This window comes from Anser cygnoides, chromosome 8 (assembly GCF_040182565.1).
Source record: "Anser cygnoides isolate HZ-2024a breed goose chromosome 8, Taihu_goose_T2T_genome, whole genome shotgun sequence".
In the NCBI taxonomy this organism is placed as follows: Eukaryota; Metazoa; Chordata; class Aves; order Anseriformes; family Anatidae; genus Anser; species Anser cygnoides.
In genome coordinates, this window is record NC_089880.1 from 11,747,119 (window position 1) to 11,771,262 (window position 24,144).

The 24,144-nt window shown below is 53.8% G+C and overlaps 2 protein-coding genes and 1 long non-coding RNA gene across 8 annotated transcripts; 2 read left to right on the forward strand and 1 right to left on the reverse strand.

The window, feature by feature from the left end:
* The first annotated feature begins 802 nt into the window (after positions 1–802).
* On the forward strand, positions 803–7,073 carry RNASEL (ribonuclease L). Of its 3 annotated transcripts, none has more exons than XM_013199459.3 (7): positions 803–1,261; positions 1,698–3,240; positions 3,626–3,714; positions 4,129–4,319; positions 4,424–4,532; positions 5,296–5,417; positions 6,180–7,073. In XM_013199459.3, exons 1-7 carry the CDS (start codon positions 860–862, stop codon positions 6,313–6,315), a joined length of 2,592 nt encoding a protein of 863 aa, XP_013054913.3. In that variant the 5' UTR covers positions 803–859; the 3' UTR covers positions 6,316–7,073. The 3 variants fall into 3 exon arrangements, with proteins under 3 accessions (XP_013054913.3, XP_013054914.3, XP_047910171.2); XM_013199460.3 differs by having other exon boundaries at positions 805–1,265; positions 4,421–4,532; XM_048054214.2 differs by having other exon boundaries at positions 806–1,261; positions 4,421–4,532.
* Positions 7,074–8,813: 1,740 nt separating this feature from the next.
* RGSL1 (regulator of G protein signaling like 1) lies at positions 8,814–24,144 on the reverse strand. 3 transcript variants are annotated; one of them, XM_067001329.1, is made up of 22 exons: positions 24,042–24,144; positions 23,448–23,530; positions 23,118–23,192; positions 22,593–22,722; positions 21,752–21,856; positions 21,294–21,455; positions 20,173–21,119; positions 19,567–19,629; positions 17,795–18,023; positions 17,526–17,639; positions 17,019–17,127; positions 15,816–16,009; positions 15,248–15,365; positions 14,815–14,911; positions 14,270–14,399; positions 13,067–13,247; positions 12,509–12,647; positions 11,768–11,892; positions 11,482–11,594; positions 9,452–9,559; positions 9,265–9,329; positions 8,814–8,946 (listed from the first exon to the last, which is right to left on the reverse strand). In XM_067001329.1, the coding sequence occupies exons 1-22, from the start codon at positions 24,052–24,054 to the stop codon at positions 8,872–8,874; spliced, it is 3,375 nt and encodes a 1,124-aa protein (XP_066857430.1). In that variant the 5' UTR covers positions 24,055–24,144; the 3' UTR covers positions 8,814–8,871. The 3 variants fall into 3 exon arrangements, with proteins under 3 accessions (XP_066857430.1, XP_047910167.2, XP_047910168.2); XM_048054210.2 differs by lacking the exon at positions 24,042–24,144 and adding an exon at positions 23,778–23,918; XM_048054211.2 differs by lacking the exons at positions 23,448–23,530; positions 24,042–24,144 and adding an exon at positions 23,778–23,906.
* LOC125181008 (uncharacterized) lies at positions 11,878–16,178 on the forward strand. Of its 2 annotated transcripts, XR_010833134.1 has the most exons (5): positions 11,880–12,128; positions 12,285–13,639; positions 14,301–14,645; positions 14,775–14,859; positions 15,278–16,178. It is a non-coding gene; the product is annotated as an uncharacterized lncRNA (long non-coding RNA). The 2 variants fall into 2 exon arrangements; XR_010833132.1 differs by having other exon boundaries at positions 11,878–13,639.

The following is a 24,144-nucleotide window of genomic DNA, read 5'->3' on the forward strand; positions in this document are numbered from 1 at the left end:
GAACTGGCTGCCTTCCATCCTTCCACCATAAGACAGGGAGCTACTTTAAATCAGCTTCCTGATGGGAACTTTTTTTTTTTTCTACTTAGGTGGTGTTGGTGTTATGTATTGTCACCTGGATTTTTTAATCACAGGTTGCATGGGTCAAAGGACTGCAACACATCCCCGCTACGAGCCAAAGGTGGCTCTTCAGAAGGTGGTTCTGAGCCTTAAATTACCACTGCAGCTACACGAAAGACATCCAAAATGACGATCTTCGGCAACAAAACCCACTGGCATGTTGGGAACCCAACAAAGTCACTGGACAAGAGCCCAAACTCTGCTCTGGTTGGAGAGGGCGGTGTCATCGCTGGACAGCTGGCCTCACAATCCTTGCAATGCACCCATCTGCTGGCATACTGCCTGTGAACAACAGGGCCACGACAGTTGTCCATAGTCACCTAAAATGCAGTGTTCCCTTAGGGGAAGAGGAGAAGAAGCTGTGCTCGGTCTCCGGCAGGCTATCTTGGGGGCTGTTGTAGGAGAGGAGGAAAATACAAAAGGTGATGCTGGGGTGAGAGGCACCAAAAGGATGCAGGGGGCAGCTGCCTGCTTCCAGCACAGCCCGGGTACGGAGCTGGGGCATGGTGATTGTCTGGGCGAGACCCAGGAGCTCGGCTGGTTTGGCCATCAGGATGGATTTACCAAAAGGCGTGGAAAAGCTTCGACCAAAGACCTGTATTGGTGCATTTAACATCTCTGTGCTTTCTGCTTCTGAAACGCTGCTGAGAGAGGGTTTGCAAGCCTCTCTCCTGTGCGGAAATGTCCCCAAACACCCCTTCCCTCCCCCCCAAAAAAACCCAGCCCTCCCCACAAGCGGATGAAATGCTCCCAGGCACTGCTCTGTACGGTGGGAGGAGAAATTGTGCTTGCAGTGCTGCTGGGCAAAGCTGCTCCCTGGCTTCGGAGTTGCTTTAAGCTGCCGCTGGGTTTGCAGCAGGGCAGGGGTCCCTGTCCCCTCCTGCTGGGGTCGGTGGCCCTGGGTGACGGCAGGCAGGGCTGTGTGACTTTGCGTGTCAGCCGTGTCTGGCTGCAGGCCAGTGGGAGGGGACCAGACCTTTGTGCTTCCTTGGGCAGGGTGTCTGCAGCTCTGCCTCTTGGTGGAGGAAGTAGACGCAGAGAAAGGGGCAGAACAAACGTAAACCTCCGCCTCGGACGCCTTCGCCACCACCCCTTTCCCTCTCCAGTTCTTGCAGGTTCTCTGTGCCGGCGGTGGTCCGCGGTAGGTGAGAGCATCCGTGTGTCCCCTGCTGTCTGCAGCCCCTGGCCGTGCCGGGGGGATGCTGTGCTGCTTTTCCAGCCCGGTGCCATCTGCTGTGCTCTGGAGAGCCCTCGTGCCTTCTCCTTTGCTCCTGCCCACACCCAGCTCTGCCTCGTGGACCCCCCAGCTTCAAGGAGAGAGCGGGGTGCTTTGGGTCCTCTGAAAGCAATGATTCGTTTGTCTGCATGCAGCAAAAGGCACGAGAGTTAGATGCACTGTGTTTCTCAGGAGTAACTAAATCAGCGAAATACGGTGTTCGTTTGCTGCTTTGTGGTTTGGGGGAGGAGGGGAGATGAAACTATGCGAACACAAGATGTCTGCCTTTCCCGAGGGTTACAGTACTGTGAATTTACGCTTCTTAGTTAAAGCTGCTCTGCCCCTTTTCTGATTTGTTTAGATACGTTACGCACGGTCCTGCATGTCGCGTATGCAAATGCCGGTTTCTGCCTGCCTGCTGTGTTCTCCTCCCGAAAACACCACCGAAACACCGGGTAACCCACAGCGAGCCTGCCCCGGGGCGCAGGAGGCAGCCACCTCGCCCAGCATGGAGGCTGCAGGTGGCCTCGCCTCCGAGCTAAACGCTGCCCTGAGAAACTTTGAAAGAGAAAAGGTGCTGGAGCTGCTGGAGGAAGGGGCAGACGTGAACTCCAAAGCGGGCAACGGCTGGACACCGCTGCAGAGCGCCGCGCAGGCTGGGGACAAGGACCTGGTCCAGCTCCTGCTGGACAGGGGCGCGTGTCCACACGCCAGGAAGGACAACGGTGCCACCGCCTTTATTGCGGCAGCGATTGTGGGAAGCGTGGAAATCCTGGAGCTCCTTTCTGGTTATGGGGTTGATATCAATGATCGTGACGACAACGGCTTCACAGCTTTCATGGAGGCTGCTTGGCACGGACACGAGGAAGCCCTGAGATACCTGCACAGCAAAGGGGCAGACGTGAATATGAGGAGGGTAACCAGTGAGGAGAAGAAGAAACTGAACAAAGGGGGTAGGACCGCACTGATGGATGCCTGTAGGAGGGGCCACTTCTCAATTGTAAAAACTCTTGTCCAAGAGATGGGGGCTGATCTGAACATTTGTGACAATGAAGACAGAAATGCCTTGATCCATGCACTCAAGGTCCAAGACAGGAAAACATCTGAGGCTATCTCTATAGTCCATTTTCTGCTGGACTGTGGCGTTAATGTCAGATGCAAAGATGAAAGTGGGAAAACTGCCCTCATCCTAGCTGTTGAAATGCAGAACCCGTGTTTGGTGAAAGCTTTCTTGGACAAGGATGAAATAAATATCGATGATGCAGATGAGGATGGCAAAACAGCACTGATGGTGGCTGTGGAAAAAAATGATTATGACATTGCAGAGATGTTGTGTGAAAAAGGAGCAAGGACTAACATTGAGGAACTTATTGCTATTGCAAATAGGAACTATGCTAATAAAATGCAACGTCTTCTTCGCAAGTACAATGCCAAGTATGTCCCAGCAAGCTACAAAAACTGGGAGCCAAAGAGCAAACGCTGGAGGAGCCAGCTGCAAAGCCTTCATAGAATATATCGGCCCATGATTGGCAAACTAAAGGTATTTCAGTATGTCCGTCAGAGAATTCAGAGCACCTCCCAGGGTGGCATCTACCTGGGGCTCCATGGTGGGACAGAAGTGGCAGTAAGAATACTCCTCAGTGCAGAGGGTAGCGAAGAGAAGGAATTCCTCGACCAGTGTGGTGGCTGCGAACATCTACTGAAGCTCTTCCAGTTTGAGAAGGAAAGAGGCTACATGTACTTGTGCTTCCCTCTCTGGGAGAAAAACCTTGAAGAACATCTGCAGGATCCAGAAGATGAAAAGGATTACAAGGGCATACTGAAGATGATCTTCCAGGCAGTGAGAGAGCTGCACTCCCTTGGGTTTGCTCACCGGGCTCTGCATCCCACCAACTTCTTGATAGGTTGTTTTGTGTTCTCACTGTTTTTGTTTTGCTTTCCTGTTGCCTACAGTTTAGAGAAGGTGCCTCGTAGCTCTCTAACACCCCCTGCCCCAGGTCAGGTATGAAACACCAGTGCAGGTATCTTTATGCAGAACGGGATGTCTGTGGCATTTGTTCTCTTTGGGTAAGTACAGGTGGGCTGCCTGACAGTCCTGGGGGAGTGAATAGATCAGCTTGACATGCCTCATTAGATCTGCCTGCCTTGCCAGGGCTTTGTGGGTAGCTTAACTCACAGCAAGTCTTTCCACGGATGTCTTCTAAAGAAGGGCCCCATCCAGAACGCGGTGACAAACTTGCATTAAGGTTCTCTGCCATCACTTGTTGATATTTTCTCTTATTTCCTCAGATTTAGCTGGCAAAATTTACTTGGCGGATTTTGATAACAACAGAGAGTTGATTGAAGGCAAAAAGGAACTTATAAGCTCAGACTTAGAGGTAATGGTAACTCCAAATCAATATATGCTTTCAAATTTTGGCTACTTCTGATATCTTCTTTCACTGAGAATCCTAGTGGAAGCCTTTGTGCATCCTCAGCTAGAAGACTCATTGTTTTTTGGGCAAGTCCGTAGAAGAGCAAACCCCATGTGAGAATGGCAGTGATTAGGATGCAAGGCTGTGGCTGGTGCTGGGACCCCCCCAGACACCTCGGGAGCAGGATTACAGAGCCTGACCCCTCTGTCTTTGTGCACACAGCTTCAGGGTTCCCGTCTGTGTTTGTGTACTTGTGCACGCCTATAGGTGCGTGTCTACACGTGTATTCTGCTCATTTAGAAACATTGCTCCCACTTCTTCCCTTTGGTAAGAAGCTTCATGCGTCTTGGGTGTCAGCAGTGATGTGTTTCCTTGCAGGACCTCAGCAGGCTCGTGCAGTATGTCTTAGCAGGGGGTAGGAAACCCCTTTGTGAAGTCAGTATCGAGGATTTGGATGCAGATTCCCCAGATTACGAGGAGGCTCTGGACCTTATAGAGCGCCTGGCCTCTCACGATGACCAGGGATGGGAGGGTCTGAGCAAACACCCCTACTTCTGGAGCAAACAGACGTAAGTCCTAGGAGTAAAGGAACGTTCTTGGTATGGGATTTGCCTGTGGTGCTGGAGACAGCGATGTTCTGATGCAGCTAACAAAGCTTCTTGTTCCACAGCAGGTTCAACCTCCTGAAGAGTATCTGGAATAAAATCAAGGATCAACAAAGGAATGAAGGTCCTTTTAAAGCTCTTAATACTTGCAGTCCTTACCCGTGCTGGACTGAGCAGGTAAGCATCTTCTCTTTGGATCGATGTGAGGCTTGTGCTAGCTATCCAGCAGAAGTTTTCCCTGAGCATTTCACAGGCTCTGTCTGACATCCATAAGGAGGAAAAGCTAGCCCCACGCAGATACAACCACAGAATATAGAGGTGCAGTGTCTGCACAGACCCTTTGACTTCCCAGATCAAAATAAGTGGTGGTGTTCATACAGTGCACTCCTATACAAATGTAAGGCATCCGTCCTCGTAGTTGGGGATGGTGGTTTAAGGGCAAACCTTCAAGGGTACTTATTGGTGACCCCTAAGACAGGAACCTCTGGCCCTTGTTGCCAGCAAGTTTCTGGCAAAAGCGTTTGCTTTGGCTCAAAAGCAGTGAAATCGGGCCTGGTTTTGCAGATAGCATCCTGGAAAGGCATTGTGCATAGTGTGAGATCTGGCAGGTGTGGTTCAGCAGGGCAGCCTGAGTGTCCCTCAATGGTCCCGTCCTCCAGACGTGCATGGAAATCTGCCATGCCATGTTGGCAGTCCTAATATAACGTCCTGCATTGGCAAGGCAGGAGAGGAAGCCCTTTGCAGAGTCAGGGGTTTGCACGGTGCGTGTCCTGTGGAGTGAAGTCTTCTGCTCATGCTGGCAAACCTACTTTGAAGTGTCACAAGACTTATCCACGCAAGATGATGCCTCTGCAGGAAGGCAGCAGTTGTGATAAGTGGAGGCGTGCGTGCTACTTCCATGGTGGGGAAAGGTAGGGAATAACCTGTCAGCTTTTTTCAGATTCATCCAGAGGTTCTGCGTAACATGGAAGAATCCAGTTATGGAAAAAAATTCTATTATAAAAACAGCATCACAGACCTTCTGAGGTTCATCAGAAACCTGGATGAACACCCCAAAAAGAGGTAGATGTTTCCACCTTTTTGCCCGCCACAGCTGTGTTGTTGGGGACACCTAGGAATCTGCGAGAGTTGGTCACTTTGAGAGCAAAATGTAGCCAGGATGTGGGAGAAGTCCCTCAAAACACAATTTGTTAGACAGTCTGTCTCCTCTAGCAGTGGTGTGGGAGAGATTGTGTCCTGGCAGCTAGCAGCCCGATCAGTCCTCAGAACGCCCCTCCTGAGGGTAAGAGTGAAGTTTGCTCAAGGGACTAGACTTGAGGTTTTGAAACAAAATCTGACTCCCAGACTTGTTCAGTGATGAGGGACTGTATCTTTATATCTCACCTTTGAGAAGCCTCCTTGTCTACCTCGCTGCTGTTTTCAAAGGGCTGACGGTCACTGTGCGGAGGTGCTCTGAATGGGTCAGGAGGTCCTGCTGGGAGGTCCTGACTCTCCAACCCTCTGCAATCACGGGCATCTTGCCTCTGTGGTCGGCGGTCCCCGTGGCGTGGTGGTGTTAACCCCGAGCCGTGGTTTCACTGAGGCCATTGGCCACCACTTCTTTTCTGTGAAGGTGCAGGTGGAATTAGGCACTAGAGGTGCTGGAGAAGTGGCAAAAAGATGGAGCCCGGAACTTGGGGAAGGGAAAAGTTACAGCCCAAGGATTCGTAGGAAATCCTCCTGCTTTATCAGCCTCTGGAATGGCTTTTTCTATGCAAGGGAGGAACCAGGGCATCCTGGACTCCCTGGGTGTGCTCTAAAAACTTCATTTTTGTTCTGTTTCAGGATTGATGAAATAACAGGAGACTATGCTGAGTATTTCCTGAAGCATTTTCCAGCACTGACCATTTATGTCTACAACTGTTTACGCCGGCATCCCGAATACAGCCACTTCGTAGACATTCAGGACCCTCCTCTGTAGGAGGCTGTTGCCTCACATCCCATGGCTAATCCCCACTTGCTCTGCCTCCTTTTATTCCCTATTTCTTCAGCCGAAAAAAAGAGTTGAAGAAATTGGGTAAAGAGATGGGAGAGAGCACATGCAGGTACAGAGCATGGAGAAATTAAAGGTGCTTTGGAAAAAGTGGTTGGTGTAAGGACAAGGGCTTGGGCAAAGAGCCAGGCTGAGTGCCAGCCCAGGTCCCCCGTGACTGCCTGTCCCCACCTCCCTGATTCTTACAGACAGCAAGGAGATTTGGGACAGACCCCATATTCCCAATCCATGCAAGAGGCAGGAGAAGAGCCCAAGCATTGCCAACCAGGGACTCTGATGAAGGAGTTTCCTAGCAGGGAGCTCTACAGATGGCACTTATGAGCCACCCGTGTACCCCTGTCGAGACGTGAATTCCCTCCTTCCACTCCTTGAACACAGCGGCCAGAAGCAGAGATGCTGTTGGTGCCCGGCCCTGCTGTTCATATGCAGCAGCCTGGAGCTCTGCTACTGGGGCTGAGCAGCACAGACCCATTTCTGGAGCCTGGTGGCATCCTGATGGCCCAAAGGCTTGTTTGTTTCTCTGCCAGCAGTTCTCACGGGGCTGCACAATTATTATATGTTGCTTATGGAAATGTTTTCCAGCTGTTGAAAGGATTTTTAGTGTTTTTTTTTTAAGTGATTATTGTTCTTTCTATTAGTCTATGCAGAACCAAACTGGGAATAAATTTGGAAAAATGTTTCCTACACATTTATGAATGAGGTCCCCATCTCTACCTGAGAGAGGAAGGCAGTCCAGAGCTCTGCTGGGTGCTGAAGGCTTCCTCTCCTTGGAAGTGTACAGTTCCTTGTGAAATGGGCTGGATAGTGGATTTTTTTTTTTTTACTTTGTTTTACTCCTGTGGAGCGAGGGTGAGGATCTCATGGATGAGCAGATGTGCAAAGATGAGCCTCAGTGCTTACGTGTGTGCAGAACTCAGAGTGGATGTTTTTGACCTGCCCCGTTGACAAGCGAGTGGCTGTCAGAATGCCTCACGGAGCTCTGCATCCCTTTAGCTGTGTGTGCTTATATTTTTATGCAGCTGCAAACCAGCAGGCAGGGCTGTGTGTGAGCCTGACTGCAGGCTGCTGTGCACTTTGTGTGTGTGTGTCCTGGAAAATGCGCTCTGGCCCATGCTGGTTCCTCTTGCCACTGTCTTGATTTTTTTCCCCTATCTTCCCTGCTCTGTTTCTTTCATCTCCCCATCTTTCTCATGGCCAGGAAGCAGGAGGACACCTAGAGATGTGTGCCTGGGGCTCAGCCCTCTGGGAGCAGGGTGCATGAGGTGAGGCCATGGGCTGGGCTCCTACAGTGTCCTATAAAAATTCCACGTTTCCAGGCTGCCGCAACCTTTGTGCCCTCTTGCATCACCCTGCCATGGTACCAAAGGGCTGTGACTTGGTAGCTCTGAAAGGCTGTGAAAAGCCCTCCCTGGAAGCGGAGAGCACTCCAGGATGCCTAAACCAGAGGCCCCACATCCATGAATCCTTCTGGGGACGGGGTTCAGCTGGGCTCACGCTACAGGGACAGTGCCTTTAGGGCTGAAGTGCTAGTGCAAGGCACGTGAAAACGCAGCTAGCTTTGGGGCTGGAGGCTTGGGGCGAAACCAAGTTGCAGAATCAAGTTTTGAGGAGCTGGCTGGTTTTTTGAGGAGCTGGCAACAGGAAGCTCCTCACTTACAGAAATGTTGGACTTTGGGTTGGCTTGTTTGATTCTGCAGAAGCCAAGTGTTGATAATCATAATGGACAAATAGGAAATGCTATCTCCTGCCTTAAATACACCTCTGCTGTTGCCAGGATGCAGCCTTCTAGGTTTTGAGGGTTAAAGCATAGCTAAAAATAGATTTCAAGTTACATGGCAGAGCTTGCAGGGGTGGGAGCTGCGAGAGGCGAGGCAAGGCGTGCTAAAGGTCCTGGGCTATTTTTCAATGAAATCATGTCCAAAGTACGCTGGGGAATTTTGCAGCTTCCTGGTGGCACGGCAGAGCCACTCTTCCTTCCCATCAGGCAGGAAAGTGCAGGTGTTCAGTAGGGTTTGCTTAGTGCTTGGGAAAAATAGGTGCACTGGATATTGATTAAAATAATAATGAAAAAGCCAAAATCCCAAATCAGGCATGAGCTGACTTGGGGGGGGTGGGGGGGGACAGGCTCTGGCAAGACGGGCACCACCTCACCACCCTGGGGACAGCTGAGCCCCTCCAGCAAAATGTACCTCCCACATTTCTTGGGGAAGACACCAAAGTGTTGTCCTGCTAGACACCTGATGTGATTTATTTAGCTACTGGGTCTCAGCCATGGGCAACGCGGTTTTTTAAAGATAAACAAGGGGAAGGAGGCTGCTGTGTGGCATGGGTGTCTCCTCAGGTGGCAATGCGCCTTGTGGCACGTCCCTGCAAGCCACCACCGGTGTTGTGTTATCAGGCAGGCTGGAGGATGCTGTCGGTTTCTTTATTTTTTTTTGGTCTTATTGCAGATTAAGTGCAGCCTACGTGGCGTGTCCTCGCTGCTCAGCTTCCTTGGAGCACCTCCCTGCCCTGCTCAGCGTGGACAGGGTGCTGGGGTATCTGTCCTTCCCCCTGAGCCTGTGCAGAAGGGAGAAGCTCTGCATCGGCGGCTGCTGCTGATGGATGTGTGGGTGAATGGTGTGAACGGGGCTGTGCTTAGGGCACGGGGACATTCAGCAACTGGAGACTGTGTGAGTGTTACTGGGAGAGATAGCAGAGAGCTGGGGCTGGAAACAGCCCGTCCAGGGGCAGCAGCAGCCACTTCAGGTGGAGCTGCTGGCACCTGCGGCACAAGCTCGGGGAGGGCAGCGAGGGAGGGAAATGCCCCCTTGCTCTTGGACCCCATCCTTGGCGCTGCTGGGGGGTGGGGGGTGGGCTGCCCCTGCAGCCACCTACCTGCCCTGCAGGTACCCCTACAGACTTGCTGGGTGGGCGATGTTTCTCGTGGTTCTTCTCTGAATCTGAGAAAAGCAACAGGCACAAACTCCCCATCGTGGCTGACGCGGGGAGCCCTAAAGCCGGGCTCTCACCCCAGCAGCTGGAGCTGCTGTCGGGAGCAGGAACCCTCGCGGCACCAGCTCACCCCTCTGCTCCTCCAGCAGCTCCTTTTGCAGCTCCTTTTTCTTCTGGGACTGTGGCAGCAGGATGCGGATCCCTCCCAGGAGCGTGAACACGATGACAACGTGATTGCCTGGGGAGGAGGGAGGAGAGAAGTGTCCCCTTGGAGTCCCACCGGGCTTGTGCAGAGCCCGAGGGCAGAGCCGCAGTGACGCCTGGCGACAGGCTGCCCGCCCAGCACCCTCTGTCTGCACAGCAAAGTAATAACCAAAATATGAAAAAGCGAGACGTCGGCGACAGGAGGGCTCTCCAGGGGATTGCGGGTATCTTGCTTAGCAATTTTAAGGCAGCACACCCTATTTTTCCCAGCAGAAAAGCACGCTGTGAAGGTCAGCAAAGCAAATCGTTAGATAAAGTTTGTTGATGAAAGTGCGATGAGGTGCAGAAAATGTCCCGAGCAGAAGGTGGCAAAGGCATGAGCACAGTCAGAAGCAGCAGCTCTCTGGGGGTTGTGTGTCACTTTGCTTTGCTCCTCATCAGCAGCTGGAGCTGGGACAGCTTCAGCCCTGCACCGGGGTGTGCCAGTGTCCATCCCTACCCCACCGGGCTGAATGGGGGATAGGGCAGGAGAAATGACACAGAGCTGAGAAGGCACATCTGTCCCCATGATATTCAGCCCTGCAAAGAGGCAGGCACTACAGGGAGCTGTGGCTTGGGGAGAAGAGTTGCACTGAGGATCTTCCTTGTAAGGTCAATGTCAGCGTGTCCCCTTCGCTTTCATGGAGACCTTGGCAAACACTTGCTTTTTCCCCAGCTGACACAGCAGGCAGCTCCTGTGCAACATGCTGCTTCTGACTTGCTGCTAGCAGAGACCGTGCCTGTGATGGGTTAGGTTTGGTCCCTGTCTTTGGGAGGTCAGCAGCAACAAGGTTTTGCAGCTCTGTTTGAGAAGGCCCTGGGAGCACAGTGGGGAAGGCAGGGGTAACTCTGTTCACTAGCCTGGATGGTAAGTGGGGAAGTTGTCTCAGGAATAATACGATTTCTGGCTTGCCTTAGCCTCCCTCCTGGGTCAACAGCTGGCTGTGCACCTCAGCAGGGAGACCACAGCAAGGGTCTGAAGCGAGGTACAAAACCCCGAGGTCTGAGCTAGCACACATGGCTGGGAAGGTGCAGCGAGGGAGGAAGGCAGCAGCACAGGGTCTGCAACCCCGGCTCGGCTGCTGAGCTGTAGCTCAAGCACCTGCCTGTTTGCATCAAAAAACCTCCAGCCGTGCTGATTTTAACCAGAATTTGACAGTGACAAATTACCGGGAGCAGAACGCTGCGTTGCTGACACCCACTCGGCCGTCAAAGCAAGATTAGTACGTGCCTATTTTGGTTTCCCCTCTAATCAAAAATCAATTAGACAATTTCCAAATGAATATTCAGTCAAGGAGCCAGGCTGTCAGGCAGAGTGACAGCACTTAACAGCGCTTTCTTTGTGTTTTTCACAGTTTAGTGTTTAGTATATTGAAACTAAATAAGTGGATGAGGGGAAAAGAATTTTTTTTCCCTAGAGATATCCTAGTGAGTGTCACCTCGCATCCTCATGAAACCTTTTCTCCATTCCCGATGTTCAAAGCATCCTCCTTGTAATGCCACTAAGCCTGGTGCTTGCCTGCACAGTTCTGGGCAGTCTCTTTTCTTTTTCCTGCTCACATCTGACTTGTAACCCAAGGATTAGTTGCTTTAATTTCTGTTTTAGTGTGTATATGGGGTATTTTTAACTTATTTCCTTCAAAAACCAAGACTTATGCAACAGCTCTTTGCTTATGAACTCTCTGCCCCCGCTTCTCTAATCCCCAAAGAAATTTCTAAAAAATCCACTGGGTGATTTTGACTGGATTTGAGTGGAAGGAATGGTTTTAACAAGGTCTGCTCCATGTAGTCCTTGAAGCTGGGTGAAGCAGCAGAGCACACCACAGGGTGCTGGTGTAGCCCAGCCTTGGTCAGCTGGCTGTGTTGGGACAGTGAGACAGGGCAAACGTGGAGCAGGGGGACAGGCACTCATCTTACTTGGATTGTAGATGTCAGATACTTCGGAACAGGCTTTTATACTGGGCAACGAGGCTGGCTCCCTCTCCACTGTGGAGATCCGAAAACTCTTCATCACTTTCCAGTTGCAGAACCTGTGTGAGAATCTCTCGAGTCAGGGACATCAAACCCCCCAAGCAGATGTCTACAGCTGAGCTCCTGGGGAGGGTCTCGTCTGTGTTTTCTTTGTGCCAGAGGAGCCAGGTGGCTGCAGAAAGAGGCTGGCACCCGTACAGCCTCTGCCGCCTCGGAGGGAGGGGACAGGTACCTTTTCCAGAAGTGTATCAGGATGGGGAGGAGGGTGACCTTGGCCCTGTGGTAGAGGAGGCGGTTCAGCAACCCCTTGGAAGACAGGCTCCAGATTAGGTCTCTGTCATCTTCAGAGATGTTCACCTGGCCACGGAAGAGACCGTGCTTAGCCAGAGCAGTCTGTAGGTTTGTAGCACTCCTGGTGGCACATCCCTCTCCCTAACCCCCCTGGCATTTCAGCTGTCTCTAAGAAGAGATGCTACTGAAGTCCTGGCTGACTGTCCTGAATATAGGGGCTGGATCCCCCCTGGACTTTTTTGAAAAAGACTGTGCTTTCCAAAGGGAAGATGGGCAGAGCCGCAGCTACTCTAGGGGAAGAGGTGGGTGCATTGTGGAGGGATAGTGGTGACTTTGACCTGTGGAGACTGAAAGGACTGATTTGGACTATAGCACCCATCCTGGTGCTTCAGTCCCATTGCCTCTCCAGCAGGAAGGGGATTTCACCATCTCCATGCCCTTGTGCTTGTTCTTAACAGGTATGGGTCAAGTGCTAGCGTGGGTCTGGTGACAGATCAGCTCCCATGGAGCCCACGTGGAGCTCCCCAAGCTCCAGAGCATGTCCTGAAGGTTCAGAGCATGCTTGGCTGGAGCAGACCCAACCCCTGTCTGGTTTCTTCCCTCACGGCTGCAATGTGATGGTCTTGAGCAACGATCAGCCAGCAGCCCCTCCAGGTTTCCCGGGTGGGTGCCAGCACCTTACCCGCAATTTGGGGGGGATGTCGGAGTTCAGGAAGAGCTTGCTGATGATGGCAGCTTTCCTTTTGAGAAAGGCGACTTCCTTTTCTGAGCGCTTGTCACGGGCTGCCAAAGCTTCGGCCGAATCAGCCAGCCTGGAAAACCTGCAAAAGCACGCCTGCAGGTGTTGCTCTGAGACAAGTGCCTTGATACTAGGCAGGCATGTTCCTGCTTGGCTATGTATTTACTGGGCCACAAAAAAAAATATGTATCTAAGAGGTGTGGGACAGTTGAACAGGGTGGGTAACCACCAGCAGGCTCACTGTAGGCAGTGAACAGGCTTTGGTCATCTCATGCTGCAGTGTGGTGTCCAGATCCTGGTCTGGCACAGAGGTGCTGAGGGGGTTTTGGGGTGGCAGAAGAGCCCCCGGTGTGTGAAGAAGCTGTGGGTGGCTTTGTCCCTTACTGAGGGAAGGCTTTGTCCCTTACCGAGGGACGGGCACCACGCTCAGGGAGGGCCTGGGCCTGGGCCTGAGCCAAGGCAGACTGCTGGCACCTGAGTGCCCGAGGAAAGGGCACTTACCTGTCGATCTCCAGATAAAAGCGGAGGTCATCGACGAGGAAGTTGACGGTAATGAGCTGGTTGTTAAAGAGCTGGCGTTTCACCAGAGCCATGTCCTTGTCCTGCAGGGAGCTGCTGGAGACGGCGTGGGAGCGTAACATGCTCACGGTGCTGCTGCTGTGCATCGAGGTGGCGGGCAGGTCTGGGAGAGGGGACGAGATGTTTGGGTCCTGCTTCTCCCAGCGCTGGTTTGAGGCCGGCTGGGCATCTGATGCTGAGCTATACCTGGCTCCCTCCCCTAACCTTTGCTTGCTTTTCTTGCGTGCGAGGAATTTGCTTGAGGGCCTTTCAACCTATGTGGCCTACAGCCTTCCTGCAGCCTGTAGGGCTCCCCAGGGAATTCAGATCCACCTAGTGTGCTTTTCCCTTAGCTCACTGACCTCCTCCATCCATCTATCCTCCTCCTTGCACTCACGGGGTGCTTTTGTTCATTGTTTTCATAGGGGATGGCCACAGTAGGTTAGGTCAAAGTCTGCCTAGCCGTTATCCTGTCTCCGACAGAGGCCACAAGTGGATTATGAGGGAGAAAGAAAGGTAAAATATCTGTTATTTCCCCAATGTACAATATTCCCCAACTTCCAGATGCTTTTGTTTCTAAGGATTTCCTGATCTAGGTGGGCTTCCTGTATATCCAGCAATTTCAATGATTGCTACCGGCTTTTCCAGTCTCCTCCTGAAGCTGATCTGGCTCTGCCCTTTGTAGGTCAGCTCCGTGATGCATGGAAAATCACTTCCTTTTGTGTATTTTTGGCCTATCTCACCTTAGCTTCTTTTAGTGCCTCCTGCTTTTGTGGAAGGCCTGCAAACTGTTGCCTTTACTTTGCTGCTTTGAGAGTGATTCACCATAACTATTGCACGGGCTTAGCAGAGAACCAAGGGGCAGCAGGTGGAGACTAGGCACCAGAAGACCAGCCATGGCATGAGTATGTAAACGTCTGTGTTGCTTGTGCAGAGTTCTGTGCCTCATCACCCAAGATTTCTGCGCACAATATTTGGCATCCTGAAACACCTGCATCACCAGCTCTCTAAATACCTCCAGCAGAGACCACCTGGAGTTCAGCACATGGGGTTGGTTGAGGAGCCACAGGCTTCCTCCATTTACCTCCCCTAAAGCTGGGACTGTCCTGGGGAGAGAGGAGCGGGGCGGCAGGACTCCAGCCTTACTTTCCTCCTCATTTTCTCTTTCCTTCCGCAGAAAACTCTCAAACTCCATGCGGCACTTGTTGTTGTTCATCTCCCGATGGAACTTGCAGATGCTCTTGACGATGTCGTGGATGGCGAACCAGGCCCACCTCTGCAGAGATGCGGCACAGCCCGGCTCAGCTGGTGGCACAGTCCTGGGGAGCCAGCCCCTGACTGTGGGGTTTGCTCCCAGACAGAGACCTGCTGGAGCACCAGAGCCCAGGCTTGGCCGTGGGATTCATCATCTTTGCTTTTTATTTTTTGGCATTTCTGTGTTTTCCTGGGGTGGTAGTGTGAATTGCTTAGCCACTCCTGACTAAATCTGGTGAATTCTGCACGGAGCAGGACTCCAGACCTTGTAAGAACAAGGCTTTATCTTGTTTGCTTTTTGCAATCCTCCAGGAGTGCCCCAATTCTGACCCCCTTCACTCCATTTATTTAAGCACCTCTTGACCCACAGTATCTCCCCTCTTTCTTTCTTTCCTAGACAACACCCCAGCCTGCCAGCAGGGAGGCTCTTTCCTTACCAGGCTGTCTGTCGTGAAGTTCCCCATCCCGTGCCGCAAACGAAGGTTAGACTTGGGTGTGTCACTCGGGGGAAACAGATCCTGGTACTCCTTAAACCTGCCAGATGGGAGATCAGAGAGCATCAGAGGTGGCCAGATGCACGAGCAGGGCAGTGGTTTAGTGGATGGGATGGGGAGCAGCTGGGAGGGGATGGCCCCGTGGTTGGGATCCCACAGGAATCCTGCTCCTGGAGGAGGATGGAGAAAGGGATGGGGGGCTGGAAGCGCCTCGGCAGCTGCAATGGCAGTTTTGCTGGGGTGAGGGTCTGGCTGGGATTTGGATGCACACGTTGTCAGCCCATAGGGCAGTAGGTTTGTAGCAGTTGCTGTCTGTCACCTGGCATTCCCATGTGTAACTACTGGAGCTAGGAGTCAGCCTGAGCCCGGTTCTCACCATCGTTTTTCCATTGCTTTCTGGACAAAGACCTGGGCTGTCATCAACATGAAGGGTGTGACTACTTCAGCCTCCCTGATTTCTTTGATGATAGAAGAGTGGCAGTCCAGCTGTTCCTCTGGAAGAGACACATGGTCACTACCTGCTGCTAGCAGCCATCCCTGAGCCACCGTGACAGCTCTTCCTACCCTCGCATCTGCAAGTGGCACCCTGTCCTGTCTCTGCCTGCCCCAGAATCTGGTACTCATCTCTTTTCCTTTCTATGCTGTGCTAATTGCATATTTTGGGAGTGAAACTGGGACTCCGAGAGCATTTGAAGGAGATGAGGTAGGGAAGGGCTATTTCTGCCACCACAGGAACTGCAGGTTGCAGGTCTTGGCCAGGAGATCCTGCCACAGAAGTAGAGCACCTTCCTAGAAATACGTGGCGGTGGAAGACCTCAGAAAACACTGGGCAGGGAAAGGAGGATTGGCAAGCCCCTGCAAGAGGATCTAAAATCTGCAACTAGGTCAGGGAAAAGAAGCCTTCATCATGGCTGGAGTAAAGTGCAGGGTGGGATGGTGCCTACCAGCTGGGATGTCACCGTGGAAATAATTTCTGACGATGCTGCTAATGAGGGCGCTCTTCGTCTTGGCATTGGGCTCTGCGACTAGCTTCTCCATGGCCATCCAGAAACGCAGAGGTTCATCTGCGTTGCGCTCCTCGAGGAACTGCCTGAAGTAGTGCAGGTGGGCAGGGTTGTGCAGCACCTTCACAAAGTGCCTGCAGCGGAGGAGATACCAGGAGATGTGACCTCTGTGCTGCTTCCCACCTGGAAAATAGCCTGCTTCTCCAACCAGAGGCACCTAAAGAGCTGGAAACACATGGGTCAGTGGTGCTGGGGGTTGTGAAGCAGATGGGCCAGGAAAGGACTTGGTTTCAGCCTGAAGAGGAGGCTTTTTCTAAGGAGATAAGGAGGAGGCAGGACTTCAGGTCTCTGCCAGAGACCTCAGAACCTGCAAGTGGAGTAGGACAGCTCTGCAGACGCCAGGGGAGGGAGGCAGGTAAGGATGGGACACCCAGAAGGACTGGTGGGAGGAGGAGGAGGTTGTGCTCCCCTAGGTATCATTGAAGAGATTGCGCAGAACTTTGGAAAAACCACAGCTGGGAGCAGACTGGGATTTGGGTCCTTTACAAGGTTAGCAAGCCCTTATTTGAAGGTTGTTGGACTGGGTCAAATATGTTTGTTGTCTAAATGTGGCTCCTGAGACTGACTTTCAAAATAAATAATAAGAGCTGCTCCTAGTCATGTCCTGGTTAACATTTATATCCTGATGTGGAGCTGTCAGGGCTCTTGTCTGGAGAACTCCCAGGGGGGTCGGACTCCACACGGACATCCTCACGGTCAGTGAGGACAGATTTAAGTGTGGTCACGGTGATTTTAAGCGCTGGTTTGGGGTCTGAGAGCTGCCTAGCTGTAGTGCAGGTGGTGTGCCAGGGAGCAACTGAGGTCAAAGTGCACAAGACGTGAGGAATAAATTCAGATTATGGGGCTGGGAGAGAAAAAAAGATATTTCTTTCCCTCTGTCTAGGTCACTCTACACTTCAGACCCATGGGCCACCCATGTTCATATCTGAGTGAGCCCAATGACAAATCCAGGAGATTACTGGGACGCTACGGAGACACTACGGGAAAGCAGTGGGAAAAGCCCTGTTTCCTTAAAGACTGTAAATAGCAAAAAAAAAAAAAAAAAAAAAAAAATAGCAAAGCCTTGTGCTGCGAAGTGCCAACCTGGGTCTTTTAGTTGGCTTCTCTACCATGACAGAGGTGACCTTTGTGGCACTCGATTTGGTTTTTCTCCCAGGAGCAGTCCTCTTCTTTTTGTTCTCGAGCTCAGCGGCTGTGGGAACAGAACAGTGTTGGCTCCATCCTCGGGTGACCGCTAGAGCCTGCTCACAGCTGTCTTTAGGGCAGGGGACCCCGGAAAAGCCCAGGCTGCCTCCAGATCCACCCTGATGATAGCTGCATGGTGAGCCCAGCCTGGGGACACTGCATGCTGTAGGAGCCCTTTACCCTCACATGGTTTGATCTCCTCAGCTTCTGCTTCAGAGAAGTGCTCCCAGCCTGGATTAACACCCCCAAAGGCATGGCTTTCGTGGGCGTGACACCTCTCTCTCCTTCTGGAGATGTTTTCCTGATGCTAGGATGCAAACAGGGAAGGTCCCTGCTCCTCCGGTACCCTAAGGGAGCACTGACTGGGAGCCTGCCCTGCTTCTAGTCTGCTCGGACTGGACTCACCAAGCGGTGGGCTTTTGGGAGACAAAATCTCATTATCCTTGCTTAGGCTATCCACAGTCAGCTGGGCTTTCTGAGCGGCCGGCTCATTTGATGTCGTCTTCTGGGAGTCTGCATCTGGCAGAGAAGAGGGGACAGATCCAGGGTTCGCTCCTGCAGGCTGGGTCAGCCCCTCAGCACGTACCGAGTGCTGAGTTGTGACCGCTCCTTGCCTTGCCTTTCCCCTTCTCTGTCCCGTTCCCATGCTCTCCCTGGGATGCTGCGTTTCTTACCGGCTGCGCTCACCAGATCCATCTCTGCCTGGATGGAGCCCCCTTGCTGGAGGTGCTGAGTGGCCAAGGCTCGCCAGTGCTCGGAGGAGAGGCCTTCCAAGTTCCTCGTGCCATGCAAGGCCTGGCTCAGCTTCAAGGATTCGTTTATCCGCTCAGACAGGAGGAAACATTGCTCTTTCCTGACAGCATGTCCTTGCACCTCGGGTGCTGGGACATCGCTCTGCGGAGACTGCAGCAAGAAGAGCACAGAGCATCCCTTACACCCCGTCGGAGGAGCTGCACCCAGCGGGCCAGCTGCACATTTCTGGGGGTACAAACCTATCCAAGTTAGATCTCGGGAAGAAATCTATGTGAGCACAAAGCTCAGCATCAGCCTGGGACCTGTCCATCCTGTTCCTAAAGCTGGCTCTGCGGCCAGAGCTGGGACAGTGCAGCAGGTCCCTCAGCTCACCCTGGCAATGGCTTGGCAGCCAAAGGCAGCAGCTTTCCTAAAGGGGTCAACAACCAGCCAGGAGGGCCAAAAACAGCTCTGGAGGTGTCACGGGCAGACAGGTAAGCTCATGTGCCTTTTCTGCTGGCTGCTGTCCTGGGACTGGCTCTGGCCGGTGTCCCAGGAGTGCCTCCCGCTATCCCGCTGAGACCCTTCTGCAGGTTTTGGCTCCCCACCAGCCTGCACGACTGGCCGAGCAGCAGGGCCAGACAGGCTGTCTGCTGACCGAGTTGCATGCTGCTGAGAGCAAGCACCAAAAATAACCCCGCCAAGCTCCCGAGCAGCTCCTCTGACATCAGTGCCGTGAGGGCCGGGATGAGTTTGGCTTAGGGGATGGTGCCTGCGGAGAGCAAGGCCTCGGAACCTGCTGAAGCGCTAATTGCACTCCCGAGCCAGGCGTGTGCTCTGAGAGGTAATTTCCCCGACAAGGGATGCTTAGAAACCTGGGCAGCTAATTAGGTTACAACCAAGAGCATTTAATGAGCAGGGTCAGGAGCCGACAGCTGCCAACCTACTGCTCCATAAGAGCTCGGCTCTTGCTGACTGTGGTGCTGACATCTCTGTGAGCCAGGTCTTTGGGGCACTGCCCCTGGCAGCCTGTCCTAATCATTTCTGGGACCAGCTGATGAATTTACATTGCAATCTGGGGAAAATCCTAGTGGTCAGACCGAAGACATTAGTTGTGGTAAGCAGAATTGCCTGTGTGGGTTGTGCAAGGGACCCAAACAGGCAGGATGCTCTGAAGTTTCTCTCTGCAAGGCTTCCTGGTGGAAGGCATTGAGAAACATGGGATTTCTGCTGCTGGGAATATGAGTGCTCGTGTGACTCTGCTTTCTTAAAGCATGGCTTTACACAGTGGAAAGAAACATGTGGAAAACTTGAGTGTGGTTGAATCAGAGGCCAAAAGGCTGCACGCCCTCTTCCCCAGCATGCTGGCCAGGCACCGCTCATGCTGGAACAGGGACGTACACATTTGTGGCTGCCCATGAGTCAGATTAATAGCAGTATTTGTTGTGAACCAGGAAAAAAGGGGGAGAATTAATTCCCAGAAGTGTTTTGCACAACTTGCTGCTGGCTTCACCCGTGCCTGCCCTGGACGATCGCTTTTAAATCTCTCCCTGCTTCTGGGCTGGGTCGTGGCTCAGAGGCTGACCTGTGGGCTGCTGCTGGACGACTGCAGCTAACACTGGGCTTCTCTCCTCCCTCTCACCACCTTTTTCCATCCCAAATGGTGCTTGCACACCCCTTGAGGATGCACATGATCCCCGTGCATCCCCCTTACCATAAACTGGAGGAAGGTCTTGTCGTCATCAGCCAGAAATTTCTCATAGAAGACGCAGAGGACCTGGGGAGGAGCAGAGGTGGCTGCCTCAGCTGGTGCTCCTGTTTCCCACCAGAAACTGGCACCCCCATGGGCAGGTTACACCCCACCGAGATGCCCGGAACAGCTTTGCTGGGGGCTGCACGCAGGGGCTGGCCCCTTGGGCTGCTCAGACATTGCCCAGAAGTGCTTGGGTTGTAAATGTGCTTTAAAAATGTGCTTTAATCCTGTTGTGCTGGAAGCAGTGACTCAGATGCAAAGGGCCAGCCGCTGTCCCGTGATCCCTGTGGCACGTGCATCTAGCCGAGGTCACCAGCTGCTAAATGACTGCTTGCCTCTGCTCCTCGGCACGAAAACCCATGGGAATGCTCCTCTCCGCTGGCCTGACACGTCTCGGTCACTGCTTCCAGCACAAGCCGACTTGTGACCGTAAGTTCTGTCCTCCCTGGTCTCTCTTCATCTTCATTTTCCAAATACCTCTCTTTCTAAACATGCCCGCAGTCCTCGCACCAGCCCAGGCTGTGAAGGCCAGCGGTACCTCCCCACCCGACCGCTGCTGCCCTGTACCTTGCAAATCTCTTTCTGGGCTCTGAATATCCAGGGGGTGAACTCCCCAGAAGCCAGGTGGTCCCGCAGGCCCTGCAGGGTCCTCGCCGCCAGGGGAAGCTGCTGGACGGCGCTCTCCTCCAGGTAGGTCTTGCGTATCCTGTCTGCGATCAAATGGCGCAGGAAGAAACTGTTTTCTCTGCTGGGGTCCAGCACCACAGGCAGAAATTCCTCCAGGTCGTGCCACAGGTCCAGGAGACGAGTCTCCGTGGTCTGTCCCTGGCACTTCAAGAAGTCCCTGAAGGGCCGTCCTGCACAGCTGTCCGCGCTGAGGGCCCAGGGGAGGAAGCGCAGGGTCTTGGCCGGCCTTTTTGGGGTCGGCAGCTTGGCGAGAGGTGCAGAGGAGGAACGCAGGCTAGAGAGGACTTTCTCTTCACAGAGGTCCTCCAGACGGAAGGCCAGCTCTGCCTTGGGTCTAGGTCTTTTGGGAGAGGTTGCTCCTCCTTCGCCCCCAAAGGCAGCGTTTGCAGGACCCAGTCCCAAAGCCTCTTTACCCGGCTGCGATCCCTTCACGCTCCCAGCTGGCCCTGGCTGCCTCTCTGGTTGTGTCTGAAAGCTTGTCTTCGCTTCTCGGGTGTCTCTTCCCTCCTTGACAAGAGCCCAGATCTCCTCTTTGGCCTTCTTGCTGCAGTAGGGCCTTGACGAGGCCTGGCTCTTCGTAATGTGCATTGTGAAGAGATCATCCGAAATGCCCGGGGGATCCTGCATGGTGCCCTGCGCCAACCGCTCCCGGTATTCCTGCAGCAGAGGCCAACACGACTTCTCTTCTTCCATGCCCATCTTGCACTGGATGAAGAATTTAGGGAGCCAGTAACTCTGAATTATTAACAGGGCCCGTTGCTGCATCTTGGCTAGCATCTCCCTCCGGGTGCCAATGGACCCGACGTGCCTGACTTTGCGTGATGACCCTGAAATGATGAAGGGGATGACGATGAAGGGGCAGCTCCATCCAGACCTGGTGGTGCCAGGGGAGATGCCCAGCCAAGCACAGCTGCTCTTGGCATCCCATCTCCACCTGGGAGCAGCCAGGAACAGGCCACCCCCCTGGAAGGTCACCATTTGTCACCAGCTCCTGTCCTTACCAGCGAGGGTGCCGCAGAGGGTGAGGACGCTGGAGCCTTCGCACAGGTGGGTGGCTTTCAGCCTGTGGAGCAGGGACAGGTAGAGGTCCTGCTGTGCTGCGTCCGACTCGTCGAGCCCCAGTAGCCTTTCGGTGCTGAGCCAGAAGTTGGTCAATTCCTCCCCTATGGATCAGACAAGAGACTGACGTGAAGGGCTTGGTATTACTCTGGGAGCCTGCTGGCGAGCAAAGCAGCCCATGACTTAAGAGAAAGCTGGGAAGATGCCCTGGATAAAGTGAGACGAAATCGTGGAGAAGATCCAGGGCTGTGCAAGCTGGGCTCTGCTGCTGCCTCATCTCCCAGAGCAGGATCTCGCGTCCCACCGGTGCTCACCCACGCCCCTGGCTCTGTGCCGGTGCCCTGCAGGGCAGCACGCCCGTGGTGGGCTGCGGAGGGGCCGGGCAGCACCCCGTGCCCACCTGCCGTTCCCTGCGTGGAGGCTCGGAAGCGCCACATGCCCTGGCTGCCGCTGATGCACTTCTCCAGCAGCCACCGGTCCGCGCTCCGCCAGTTCAGCAGTTTCTCTGTCGGAGAGAGAGAGAGCAGAGCACAGGAGCCTTGATAAATTGCTTTTTTTTCTGAAATGGAAGCCTGCATCCCAGCTGCCATAGCGTTCTTCCCAGTGGCCGTGCCTCACGATGTTGCTGGTCTGGGGAGGCTCATATGAGGGCAAACCGAGCACAGTTCACTCTTGGTGCTGTCGGGACAGACCAGGGCATAAGCTAGCAGGTTATTTTGTAGGTTTGCGGGGTATTTTGTGGTACTAAGGGATATGGGTTAGTGGTGGGACTTGGTAGGCCAGGCTGATGGTTGCGTTTGATCTTTAGTGTCTTTTCCGACCTGCACGATTCTACGATTTTATGATTTTCCCAGTGTAGGATGCCCTGAATGAGGCACATAACCCAAAACGGTGCGAGAACTCTGTGCATCCTGCACAGCAGCAAACCCAAAATGCCAGGACCCCTTTCCTGGATCTAAAGCTGCTCTCCAGCCCGGCTTCACCCACGCACTGCTTTTACAAACCCTGCAGCTGCTGCTAAGCAGCTATTCCAGCTCAGCCCCACGGAGGCAGCAAGCCTGTACAAACAGGAGCACGGCTGAGGGGTGAAACCTCATTTGTTTTATGGAAATCCTGCCTGGGATTTGCTGTGACCCCAAAAATGGGGCGTGCATTGCCTTTCCAACCCAGTGCCGTGCTCAGCAGGCACCGGGCGAGAGGAAGCCCCGCTCCCTTTCCCCGTGCCTGCCACAATGACTCACCTGCTTCCTCCGACCGCACGAAACCCAGGAGCTTCTGGCAGAGGACGAGGTGGAGGCAGAGGCTGGATCTGCAGAAGTGAGGCAGGCGGTGCTTCGCCAGCCAGGCCAGCAAAGCCGGGGGGCTGGCATCCTGCAGCGCAGCCCCCAGGAGAGGATCAGGCTGGGAGCGAGGAGCCGGCTCGTGCGGGGGAATTGGGGTGAGTAAGGGGCCCGTGCTATGGGGTTTGCCAGAGAGCAGTGCGAGCCATCCCCGCGTGGAGGAGGAAGGGCGATGCTTGTGCTGCAGCCCCTGCCCGCATCCCTGCTGCCTCACCCCCTTTCCCCCTGCCTGCTTTCCCAGAGCCCTGACTTTCCATGGCTTATGCTCCTCCCGGGGCTCAAAAGCCAAGTGAAGCCTGGTTTGAAATCACCCCCCCGGCTGCATGAACAACAGCCTCGGCAATGAGGAACCATCTCCTTCCCTGCCTGGCGCCCTTCCTCCCTCCTCCTCACCCTCCCCTCTCCTCACAGGGGATGTTTTCTCACCTGGTGGCTGGGCAGCTCTGGCCAGAGGTCCCACTGCCCCGTGCTGCTGGTGTAAAGGGGCGTCTGGCCAAACACCTGCATGGAAAGGAAGGGGAGAGCTGGAAGGGATGCAGGGTGGTGGGGGAGCCCAGAGCCCATCCCCACGGCAGAGAAGGCACCATCTTCCTCTTCATCCCTCTGTCTCCATCTCCTCTGAGCTGAAGTCCTCAGCTTTCCCTGGCTTGACAACCGAAGTATGGCGTCGTCCCAATTTTTCTAACACAGAACCCAAAAGTTCACCTGAGAAAGGCTCAGAAAGGCCCCGGCCTTTAGGGTGAGGAGCAGACTTACAGGAAGATTCAGAAACGTGTTGAAAAAGTCGACAAAGACTTCATCTCTCAGCAGCAGCCCCATGTCCGTAGAGGCTATGGTTGCTGCAGGGGGGAGAAGAGGAAGTTGTGTGGGCTTTGTGCTGCCGAAAGATGGATGGGAACCAACAGATGAGAAGAGGGAAGAGCTGGGCCAGAACAGCTCTCAGGAAAATGTGATATTGGGTGGGACCTGTGCACTGGGGTCCCCCTGTGCCCTTGTGCTGTGGGCTGTCGACACAGGGCAGTCGGAAAGCACTCAGTCCAGCCGCACGGGGGGCCTGGAAAACTTGAGTGGCCTCTTCCTACATACCAAGGGTTTGTGGTTTGGGGAGGCTGGGCATGAACGCCGTGGCATTTCCTCCAAACTAGCAGGCAGCATCAGCAGTCCCCTGTCCTGAGAGGTTTTGCTTCTTTCTGAAAGATCTGGGTGTGAGGGGAGGGCAGGCACCACCTGCGTGAGGGCACAGCTGTGTCCCAGGGAGGACCCAGGCTAAGGGATACTGCTTTTCCCTCCCGTGTTGTCCCCTTCAGGGTGTGCTTGGCGGGCCCGAAGCCTCCAGCCAAGGTCACTCACCGGTGGCCGTCATGTTGCTGTATCCCGGGGACGCGTTCCGGAGCGCCACGCTGCCTGTGACACGCTCGTCCCAGCGCTGACCCTCGGGGACACGCGGTGCTCC